The sequence below is a fragment of the Orycteropus afer genome, unplaced genomic scaffold, assembly GCF_000298275.1.
Source record: "Orycteropus afer afer isolate SDZICR_OR568_19922 unplaced genomic scaffold, OryAfe1.0 scaffold00043, whole genome shotgun sequence".
NCBI classification, from domain to species: domain Eukaryota; kingdom Metazoa; phylum Chordata; class Mammalia; order Tubulidentata; family Orycteropodidae; genus Orycteropus; species Orycteropus afer.
In genome coordinates this window covers 5363541-5376128 of record NW_006921630.1, presented here as the reverse complement: position 1 = coordinate 5376128, position 12588 = coordinate 5363541, and the positions used below count along the sequence as shown (strand labels likewise).

The 12588-nt window shown below is 38.3% G+C and overlaps 1 protein-coding gene across 1 annotated transcript in view; it reads right to left on the bottom strand.

Moving 5' to 3' along the window:
* The window catches only part of AXDND1 (axonemal dynein light chain domain containing 1), a gene marked incomplete at its 3' end in the record, with an annotated part of 381147 nt that overhangs the window by 268782 nt on the left and 99777 nt on the right, over positions 1-12588 (bottom strand). The window contains 1 exon segment of the mRNA XM_007937629.1: positions 11615-11736. Coding sequence (XP_007935820.1) covers positions 11615-11736 — 122 coding nt within the window.

Sequence of the window (12588 nt, the reverse complement as noted above, 5' to 3'; positions counted from 1 at the left end):
TTTCCTGGTATGATGAAAAATGAGAATATATCCATTTAAGAAGTCCAACAAACTGCAAACAGGATAGACCCCAAAAGAAAATCACCCAGACATATCATCATCAAACTCACCAAAACCAAAGACAAAGAAAGAATCCTGAAAGCAGCATGGGAAAAACCAAAAGTTACTTACAAGGGGCAACCAATAAGACTAAGCTTGATTTCTCGGCAGAAACCACGCAGGCAAGAAGACAATGGGATGGTATATATAAAACCCTGAAAGAGTTCCAACCAAGAATTATGTACCAAGAAAAACTGTCCCTCAAATGTGATGGTGAAATTAGGACATTTCCAGATAAGAAGTTAAGGGAATTTGTTAAAACCAAATCAACTTTATAAGAGATGCTAAAGGGAGTCCTTTGGACAGAGAAGCAACAACAGCAAACAACTGACCACTAACACACATGATGGCATAACCCAGAAACCAACCCTGTACGGAAGTATCTAAAGTAAATAAGCCTACAAGATTGTAAACAGGGAATCAGAGACATCAATTGACAAATGAGGATAACTACAAACCAAAAAGAGGGGGAAAAATGTGCAGTTACAGAACTTCTAAAAGGTAGGGAAGTCAAGAAAAGTACAAGATAGAACGGACTGTTCTGAATTTGAGAAGAAAACTATAAACCACAGTGTAAACTCAAAGAAAAATGATAAACCTTCACATCACAAATATTTAGCAAATACTAAAAAAATAGCAATGAAGGAAGTGATAACACAAAACAGAAACGAAACAAGCTCAGCACAGAAAATTATATGGCACAAAAAAATCAACACCATGAAAAAGCACATAACAAAAATGACAGCAACAAATTCATACTTGTCAATAATTACATATCTGGCAAGGAACTTAGCTCTAAGATTTTAGAATATTCCAATGCCTCAACAGCAACGAGATTAACAATCCAATTGAAAAATGGGCAGAAGACGTGAATAGACACTTCAGCAAGGAGGATATTCAGGTGGCCAGCATATACATGAAGAGATGCTCACGATCATTGGTCATCAGAGAGATGCAAATCAACACAACGAGATACCATCTCACCCCAGCACTAATGGCAAAGTTCAACAAGACAGAAAATAACAAATGCTGGAGAGTATGTAGAGAGATTCCAACTCTCATACACTGCTGATGGGATTGAAGTGATACAACCACTGTGGAAAGCAGTATGGCGATTCCTTAGAAAGCTGGAGTTAGAGATACCATTTGACCCAGCAATCCCATTACTAGGTATATATCCTAGAGAGGTAAGAGCCAGAACAGGAACAGATATATGCACACCCATCTTCATCGCAGGAGCTCTGGTAGTGTAGTGCCTAAGGCACTTGACTGCTAACCAGAAGGCTGGCGGTTCAAACCCACCAGCCACTCCTCAGAAGGAAGGTCGGGCAATTTACTTCCATAGTGATACTGCCTCAGAAACCCAAGGAGGGGTCACTATGAGTCAGGTCCAACTTGACGACACATTAAAAAAAAAAAATGTTCATTGCAGCACTATTTATAATAGCAAAAAGATGGAAACAACCTATGTCCCCATCAATGGAAGAGTGGATGACCAAACTACAGGACATAACACAATGGAATGCTATGCAGCACTAAAGAATAATGTAGAGTCTGCAAAACACTGAATAACATGGATGAACTTGGAGGACATTATGCTGAGTGAAATAAGTCAATCACAGAAGGACAAATATAGTATTAGTTTGTTGTTGTGGAGGGTCAAGGAAAGGTTTATATATGAAGGGAAACTTTCTATGTTGGTTGCCAGGGGTGGGAGGGCAGGGAGGGAACACTGAAAAAAAACATGCATTGACCCATGTCACTTTAGTTTTGTGTATTTCACTGTACATGAATTATATTTCAGTAAAATGCATTTTAAAAAAAGAAGAAAGAAGAACATCATCCACAAAGAAAGCAAAGGACATTAAAAAGACAGGAAAGGGGAAAAAGACCAAAATGGATGTCAGAAGAGACTCTGAAACTTGTCTTGGAATAGAAAGCAGCTAAAGCAAATGGAAGAAATGACAAGATAAAAGAGCTGAACAGAAGATTTCAAAGAACAGCTCAGGAAGACAGTGTCAACAATCATAATGACACATGCAAAGACCCAGAGTAATCAAAAGGGAAGAACATGCTTGGCATTTCTTAGGCTGAAAGAAAGGCAGAAAAAATTCAAGCCTCAAGTTGCAATACTGCAAAATTCTATAGGCAAAATATTGAATGATGCAGGAAACATCAAAAGAAGATAGAAGGAATACACAGAGTCACTGTACCAAAAAGAACTGGTCAATCTTTATCCATTTCAGGAGGTGGCACATGATCAAGAGCCAATGGTATTGAAGGAAGAAGTCAAAGCTGCACTGAAGGAACTGGTGAAAAACAAGGCTCCAGGAACTGGAGAACTACCCGTTGAGAGGTTTCAAAAAGCAGATGTGATGCTAGAGGCATTTACTCACCTATGCCAAGTAATTTGGAAGACAGTCATCTGGCCAACTAACTGAAAGAGATCTATTTGTGCCCAATCCAAAGAAAGGTGATCCAACAGAATGCGGATATTATTAAAACAGAATCATTTTATACTAATGGTAACAGTAATATAACACACAAGAAAAATTTTGCTGAAGATAATTTAAAAATTTGTGCACTGATATATTGATAGGGAACTTTCAGAAATGCAAGCCAGATTTAGAAAAGGACATGGAACAAGGGATATCATTGCTGATGTCAGATGGATCTTAGCCAAAAGCAAATAATACTAGAAAGATGTTCATTTGCGTTTTATTTTGACAATGCAAAGGCATTCAACTGTGTGGATCTTAATTATGGGCAACATTACGAAGAACGGAAATTCCAGAACACTCAATTATACTCATGAGGAACCTGTACCAAGAGGCTGTCATTAGAACAGAACAAGGGAATACTGCATGGTTTAAAATCAGGAAGGGCGTGAGTCAGGATTTTATCCTTTCACAATACTTATTCAATCTGTATGCTGAGCAACTAATCTGAGAAACTGGAATATATGAAGAATCTGGCATCAGGATCAGAGGAAGACTCATTAACAACCTGTAATATGCAAATGACACAACCTTTCTTACTGAAACTGGAGATGATGTAAAGAACTTACTGATAAAGATAAAAGACTACAGTCTTCAGTATAGATTACACCTCAACATAAAGAAGACAAAAAATCCTCACAATTGGACCAATAAGCAGCATCAGGATAAATGGAGGAACAACTGAAGTTGTGAAAGATTTCATTTTACTTGAATCCACAAACGTCTCATATCCTTGTGAAAGGTGAATGATGAATAAGGAAGACCAAAGAAGAGCTGATGCCTTTAAATTATGGTGTTGGCAAAAGAATACTGAAAATATCATGTACTGCCAGAAGAACAAATCTGTCCTGAAAGAAGTTCAGCCAGTCTTCTCCCTGGAAGTGAGATTTCAACTCATCAACTTTGGTCATGTTGTCAGAAGAGACCATTCCCTGGAGAAGGACATCATGCTTGCTAAAGTGGAAGGTCAGTAGAAAAGGGGAAGACTCTCAACAAAACAGACTGACATAGTGTCTACAATGATGTGCTCAAATACAGCAAGTACTGTGAGAATGGCATACAAATGGGCAGTGTTTCATTCTGTTGCACATAGGGTCATTATGAGTCAGAATCGACTCAACGGCACCTAACAATAACAACACCATGGGTAAAATACTGAACAACACAGGAAGCATCAAAAGAAGATGGAAGGAATACACAGTTTCATACCAAAAAGAACTGTTTGATGTTCAGTCATTTTAGGAGGTACCATATGATCAAGAAGCAGTGGTATTGAAGGAAGAAGTCAAAGTGGCACTGAAGGAACTGGTGCAAAACAAGGCTCCACGAATTGATGGAATACCCACTGAGATGTTTCAACAAATAGACGCAGCTCTGAAGGTGCTTATGTGCCTATGCCAAGAAATTTGGAAGTCAGCTACCAGGCCAACTGACTGAAAGAGATACATATCTGTGCTCATCCCAAAGAAGACGGTCCAATAAAAGGCAGAAATTATCAAACATTATCATTAATATTACATGGAAGTAAAATTTTGCTAGAGATGATTCAAAAAAGTTGTAAGAGTATATTGACGGGGAACTGCCAGAAATGCAAGCTGGATTCAGAAGAGGTTGTGGAATGAGGGATATCACTGCTGAAGTCAGATGGATCATAGCTCAAAACAAAGAATACCAGAAAGATGTTTACCTGTGCCTTACTGACTATGCAAAAGCATGTGACTGTATGGATCATAACAAATTATGGATAACATTGCAAAGAATGGGAATTTACTACCTTGGAAATCCAATGGGGGTTGCTATGAGTCAGGATCGACTCAATGGCAGTGTTGTTTTTTTTTTTTTTCCCCAAATTGTTGTCATGAGGAACCTGTACACAGATGAAGAGGCTGTCATTCAAACAGAACAAGAGGATACTACATGGTTTAAAATCAGGAAGGGCATGCATCAGGGTTGTATCCTTTCATCACACTTAATTCAAAATGTATTCTGAGCAGCTGAAATATATGAAGAATGTGGCATCAGAATTGGAGGAAGACACATTAACAACCTGCTATATGCAGATGACACAATCTTGCTTGCTGAAAGTGATAAAGACTTGAAACACTTACTGATGAAGATCAAAGATTACAACCTTTGGTATGTTATACCTCAACATAAAGAAAACAAAAATCCTCACAACTGGACCAAAAAGCACCATCATGATAAACGGAGAAAATACTGAAATTGTCAAAGATTTTACTTTACTTGGATCCACAAACAATGCTCGTAGAAGCAGCAGTCAACAAATCAAAAAACATATCGCATAGCAAAATCTGCTGGAAAAGACATCTTTCAAGTGTTTAAGAGCAAAGATGTCACTTTGAAGACTAAGATGCACCTGACCCAAGCAATGGTATTTTCAATAGCCTCACATGTGTGTGAAAGCTGGACAATGAATAAGGAAGATGACAGAAGAACTGATGCATTTGGATTATGGTATTGGCGAAGAGTATTCAATGTACCATATGGACTGCTAGAATGAACAAATATGTCTTGGAGGAAGTACAGCCTGAATGCTCCTTAGAAACAAGACTTTGTCTCTTATACTTTAGTTATGTTTTCAGAACGGACCAATCCCTGGAGAACATCATGCTTAGAAAACAGAAGATCAGCAAAAAAAATGGAAGACCCTTTATGAGATGGATTGATACACTGGCTATAACAATGGACTGAATTATGACAATGATTATGAGGATGGCACAGGACTGGGCAGTGTTTCATTCTTTTGTACACAAGGTCTCTGAGTCAGAACTGACTAAAGTGCACCTGACAACAACAATGCAAAATGTTGATAAAAGAGAAATTGTCAGGGTTGTAGGGGCTGAAGAAGTAGAAGGGTATGTGAGTACTCAGTATTCCCCTAAATTTTTCTATAAATCTAGAACTGTTCTAAAAATTTAAAATCTGTTATTTTTTTTAATTCAAGTGAGCAGGCAAGTGTGGGAGAAAATATTTAAAATAAAAAAAACAAACATGTATGTTAAAAAAAGACTAGTTTACCTAGAGGCCATTATGCTGAATGAAATTAGTCAATCACAAAAGGACAATATTGTATGAGAGCACTAGTGTAAAAGGTGCGGTGTAGTAAATTACCTGGTATGGCTTTTCTAGCCATAAGTCTTTGTAAACTCCATGGTGGAATTTGCCCTGAGCAACTGAGTAGCTCCAGATCATTAAAGTTATCCACCTGGGGTATTTCTGTTGAGAGTGGCACAAAGCAATGTTCTGGGAAGTTTGCTCTTTCTCGGGTGTTTAGAATTCTGATGTTATGATTGGTTACTTTGGCCACTCTGCCAGGCTCAAAAGGAGCCCTCCTAGAGGAGGAAGGAGTCTCTCTGACTGCTGGCTGAGAAAGACGTACTGCTGAGAGAAACGCACTCCTGAGAGACACCGAGAGACACGCATTGCTGAGAGAGAGACACCAAGAGACATGCATTGGTAGGAGAAAGACTGAAAGAGACTGTTGGCTGAGAGATGGCAGGCTGAGAGAGACTGAGTGTTGTTCCTGAACTTGAATTGTAGCCTGTTGCTTCCCTAATAAACCCCATAATCTGTGAGTTCTGTGTGGCCACTGCAGCGAATTATTGAACCCAGTGGAGAGCTGGTGGGTGCTTTGGGAGGAATGACTGGTGAAAGGGCTAGAGGGAGGCAAAATGTCTGGTCTTGCAGAAATAGGCCTTGGGCTACTGTTGGTGATTCTGTCTTCCTCTTGTGGGTTTAGAGGATGTGCGGCCTCCTTGCCCCTTTGGCAGAAGGTTACCAGGGGTGGAAGGGAGAGGGAGCTAACTCACTAACTAGAGGGTAGATATGTATTAACTTGGGTGAAGGAAAAAGCAATATACAATAAGGGGGAGATCAGCACAAAATGATCAAGGCAGAGAAAGACACTGGGAGGAGCACAAGAGTTAAAGGCAACAAAGGTAAATACTATTACCAACCTGCAATAACAGTTATCTACCTGGGGTATTTCTGTTGAGAGTGGCACAAAGCAATGTTCTGGGAAGTTCACTCTCTCTCAGGTGTTTAGAATCTATGAGTAAGTAGATACATAGATAGACACTCAAGCTGAAGAAAGGTGGGAAGATAAATGGGATTATACTCACAAATACATAGAGGTTTGACGGAGAATATTTCTACATATGTATCTATATATGCTACAAATATATCCATGAACATAGTGGTACATACAGGGAGAAAAGTTATGAACATTTCTTAGTCATAACCAAGCACCTTAAGGGAATGAGTCACTGGGTATTGGGGTTCAGGACCATAGTCTCAGGGGACACTAAGGTCAATTGGCATAACATAGTCCATAAAGACATCCTACACTGGTGGGTAGCAACCAGAGTCTTAAAAGCTTGTGAGTGGCTATCTAAGGTGCAATTCCTGGTCTCTCCCTGTCCTGAGCAAAGACTAGTGAAGAAAATCAAAGATACAAGGAAAAAAATAGTCCAAAGGACTAATGGACCATGTGAACCCTAGCCTCCACAACAACCCTGATACCAGAGAAACCAGAGGGTGCCAGGCTACCACTGTTGATCCCTCTGAAAGGTATTATATAGTAGGAGGTCCCAGATAGAGTGGGAGGAAAGCGTGGAATAAAACTCAAAATCATAAAAAGACCTGGCATACTGGTCTGATATGGACTGGTGGAACCCCTGAGACAATGGCCCTTAGACACCCTTCAAGCCTGGAAGTGAACTCACCACTGTGGCTCAACTTTCAAACAAATAATAGATAGGCCTATAAGGTGAACAATGACACCAGGGAAGTACATACTCATTAGAACAATCAACAATAAGAGATCAAAAGGGCAGCATTTGCCCAGGTATCAAACTAAGAAGGCAGGAAGGGATAGGAAAGAAGGACAAAGGGACATGGTAAACAGAGAGGAGGTGGGAAGAGTGCTGTTACATGGTGGGGATGCAATGAATCTCACAAAACAAAAAGTGTATGAACTGTTGAGTGGAAAACCAATTTGCTCTGTAAACTTTCACCTAAATTACAATGAAAAAGACACCCACACCCAAAAAAACTAGTTTTCAGAATATATAAAGAATTCCTATTACTGAATAATTAAAAGACAAATTTAAAAATAGACAAAAGATTTGAATAGACACTTCATAAAAAGAACATATGGTCAGTAAGCACATTAAAAAGTGTTCAACATCACTATTCAGCAGGGAAATGCATATTAAAACCATAATGACATACTATTACACACCCACCAAAATGACTGGAATTAAAAAAAAAAAAAAAAAAAAAACTTAAAATATCAGATGTAGGCAAAGATTTGAAACAACTAGAACTTTTACATATTGTTAGTGGAAATACACAATCACTTTGGGAAAAGGTCTGACAATGTCTTAAAAAATTAAACTTACATCTATCCTATAAATTAGCAATCCCACCCCTAGGTATTTACCCAAGAAATTAAAATATATTTTCACAAAAAAGACTTACACAAATATAAAACCAAAACCAAATGCACTGCCATTGAGTCAGATCCAATTCATAGCGACCCCTCCTTGGGTTTCTGAGGCAGTATCACTATGAAAGTAGACTGCCCAACCTTCCTTCTGAGGAGTGGTTGGTGGGTTTGAACCACCAGCCTTCTGGTTAGCAGTCAAATGCCTCAGGCACTATGCTACCAGAGCTTCTACACAAATATAAGTGGTCCCTTTATTCATGAAAGCCCCAAACTGGAAATGACCCAGTCTCCATCAGTGGGATAATAGATAAACAAACTGTAATACAGTCTTACAATGGAATATTATTCAGCAGTAAAAAGGAAAAATGTGGATTAATCTAAAAAATATTATGCTGCATGTAAAGAACCTTTGTATTAAAAGACTATGTAGTATATAATTCCATTTATATGAAGTTCCTGAATAGGCAAAAGTAATCTAAGATAGAAAAAAAGTCAGAACAGTGGTTGCCTCTAGAAATGTGGAGGTGGGAATTTGCTTGGAAAAACCTGAGGGAATTTTATGGAGTGACAGCAATATTCTGTATCTTCATAAAGATTTTTGTTACACAGGAGTATTCATTGGTCAAAAGTCAAGAAATGTATACAACATTTGTGTGTGTCAGTGTATGTAAATTTTACTTGAAAAGAAAAAAGTAAATAAAGATTGAATTCTGATTAACGAGAAGCATGATGAAGTATATAGGGAGAAATACACTCAATTCTATAACTTACTTTGAAATGAATCAAATTGATGGGTGGATGGAAGGATGGATAGGTGAACAGGTGTGTGATAAAACAAATGGAATAAAATGCTAATGGTAGAGTCTAAGTGGTGAGTATGTATATATGTTTACAGTAAAAAATTCTTTCAACTTTTCTGGATATTTAAAAATTTATGATGAAATATTGGGAAAAATAAAAACAACTGGAGAAAAAAATAAAAGAGCCTGATGTCCATAGCCAATAGACATTTATAGTGTCAATCAACAAAGAATTATAGCAGCATCCCTATTTCTTGGTACTGGAGAAGTCTTATTCAATTCATATCCAACTGGCAGTTAATCTACTCCCTTAAATATTATGAAACCCTCCTTGTGAGGCAATGGGCTTCAGAGTTAGCTGACTGTGAAGCAGACACATATAAGCTGATCAGAAAGCACTCAATGAGACAGTAGAGAGCTGCAGTAACATGCCAACAGAGAGAGATTGTAAGAGGCTGACAGCATTGTACAGCACATAGTATTTCCATTTAGTAAGGGCATTTACTGTATCCTCACAGTAATCTTGTAAAACAGAAGATTCCAGAAATATCTGTGTGGTGGTTATGTTTGTGTATCAACTTGGCTAGGCCTGATTGAGTGGCTGGGCAGCTGGTGGTAGTTATTCCCCATGATGAGATTGCCAGTCAATTCCATGGTGGGATCTACCACAAGCAGCTGAGTAGCTGCCTTTGGGATGTGGTCTGCTTCCCATATATAAAGGCAGCTTTGGAAATGGTCTCTAGGTTGTGGCATGCTTGGACCCTGCATGTAGCTGTGTCGTTGTTCAGCAGTCTGCCAGCCTTGGGACTTACAATGGACTTGAATTAATGGCCTGCCATGTGTTTGGTAACATTGAGACTGTGCCATTTTATTTGTCGATGTTGGGCTTGTGAGCCTCAGCAGCCAGTAGCTGCCTGAGTGAAGACATGCCTCTGGCTTCAGTGGGCCGGGAGCAAGAGGCAGAGGCAGAAGCCCAAGGTCAAGGGGCTTTCGCACAGCCCCTCAAGCCTGGCACTTTAAACTCGGACTTCTAGCCTCCTGAACTGTAAGAGAATAAACTCTTGTTTGATAAGGCTGTCCCATTTGTGGTATATTCCTGTCAGAGCGACACTAGGTAACCAGAACACATCTGTAAAATGCCAGGCTCAGGACAACAAAACTCCTCATAGAAGGTGGGCCCTGGACCTTCAAAAGAGTTCTACCAAAATGTTGGCCACCAGATTATTCTGGACCTGCTGAGTGTTTCAACATTCCACAGACACATCATGAATGTTTCCAGCATTGCTGGAATATACTTAAGCATTGCTTAATCTTACCTACTTTGTATTCTGAACTCCAACTTTATTCTAAATTCTTGGCTCTGAAGGCTTAATCTGATCCTATTTCTGGTATTTTGAAGTCAGAATTACTATTTGTCTCCAGGATGTGTGACTCAACTTTTCTTAAAGGATTTTGGCTTTGACTCACCTGCCTGGCTCTTTCTATCTAAACTTCCTAGGATAAGACCCCACCTATTTTGATCTCTAGAACCTAACTCCTGAAACCAGTTAGAAGAGTCCTACCATACCTAACCTTCATAAGGGGAAGATTTGGATACCTGTTAGCTCCCTGGTCCTTTGGCCTTGCTTTCTCATCTAACTCTCATGGCTTTATTTTTATATTGACAACTGAGACCTTGGTTATCCCTATCCTCATGAAAATTTGCATTCTTCAGTTCTTGATGATGTTCTTACTACTTACTTCTCAGTATCTAACCTTGGCTAGTTTCTTATTAATGGTTTTGCTCCTGGTTTCTCAGCATTGTCAGATAGGAGAAACTTGGCTTCAAAAAATCAGACAATGGGCAAAGAGGGAAAATTAATATTATTAAATCTGATTCAGAAGAAACAGATATTTAGAGAGATCTAATAATTTTCCTATGGTTCATGGGAAGTGACCTGTAGATACATAATCTGAACTCCTGATTCTGATTCCACTATTCCTTTTGGCTTTTTAGAAAGTACCATAATCATAATAAGAATTATAGTAATTAATATCTACCATCATAATTTAAAATAATTATAATTAAATTGAGTATCTATCTCTGCACTCTCATTTAAACCTCACCACAATCCTATAAAGCAACTTAATGCTTGGTGCAGGGTTATCTCAACAGATACCTAAAAAACCAAATCCACTGCCATTTAGTCAATTTCAACTCAGAATGAGCCCCACTGGGTTTCCGAGGCAGTAAATCTTGACAGAAGTAGATTGCCTGGTCTTCCTCCCATGGAGTGGATGGTGGGTTTGAATCACCAGTCTTCTGGTTAGCAATCAAATGTCTTAGGCACTGCACCACCGTATCACTAGTAAATGAACCGTTTAGTGAAAACTTTCACAGTACCTATTATCTTTATTTACAGATGAGAAAAACTAAGGCTCAGACTTTACCAAGATCACAAAACTGGATGGAGATTTGAAACCAGATCCCAGATCTACCTGATTGCAGAATTTTTTCAACCATTTCACAGAACACTTTTTGACCAAACATAAAAAAATAAGGCATCAAATATCACCACAGAAATCATCTTAAGGAAGTTCTCAATTACTATATAATATTTTTACTATAGAAGCTATAGTAGAGATGAATTAGGTTCCCTGTTAATAGAATATAGAAATTATTTTTATAGCTTTCTCAAAAGCAGATATAAACACATTCTAATATAAAATTCAAAAGGAAACTGGGATACTCCAATAACGGCTCTAACCTGATTTTGGAAAGTAATTCTCCTCTATCTGCACAGTCCACACTGACTTGTCGAATAAGTTCATGAAATACTGTATTGTAAATGGTCTGTTCCTTCTTCAACATATGTAGTAGTTTGTGCATCTGGCAGAAAATAAGATAACCAGTAACAACTGTATCAGTAAAAGCCATTTTAGGAATTAAGTATACTGAAAGTGAGTAAGTTTTAGAAACATCTTGATTGATTTATTTCACTAGCATTTTCTTTTATAGATATGTATATATATATATATTTATATATGAGTAATACATGATTTTTAAAAATCTATGTTTAATCATACACTTAATAGGAGCTCTGGTACCATAATGCCTAAGGCGCTTGACTGCTAACCAGAAGGCCGGCGGTTCAAACCCACCAGCCACTCCTCAGAAGGAAGGTTGGGCAATCCTACTTCCGTAGTGATACTGCCTCGGAAACCCAAGGAGGGGTCGCTATGAGTCGGGGCCAACTCGACGGCAAACAACAACAACAACAACAATTTCTACAATACACTGAAAATGCCACAATAACCCTTTTGTGGTATATCTATCAAAAATGCAAAATCTGAATTTAATCAGGAGAGTAAATTAGACAAATCCAAATTTAAGAACATTCTACAGAATAATTGGCCTGTGCTCTTTAAGATACCAAGGTCAAGAAAAACAAAGAAAGGGTGAGGAGTTGTTTCAGATTAAAGTTTTCAAAAGGACATGACAACTAAAAGTATTGTGCAATCCTGGGGTCTTGGACTAGGGGAAAAAAGTAGCTATAAAGACATCATAGGGACAATTGATGAAGTTTGACATTTGAATATACATTATAGTAGAAAATACTAATGTAACAATGTTAAATTTCCTGATTTTGATAACTGTATTATGGATATGTAAGAGAATGTCTTTCTTCTTCAGGAATACACACTATTTGAAATAGTTGTCTGTGAAGGGCACGATGTCTCC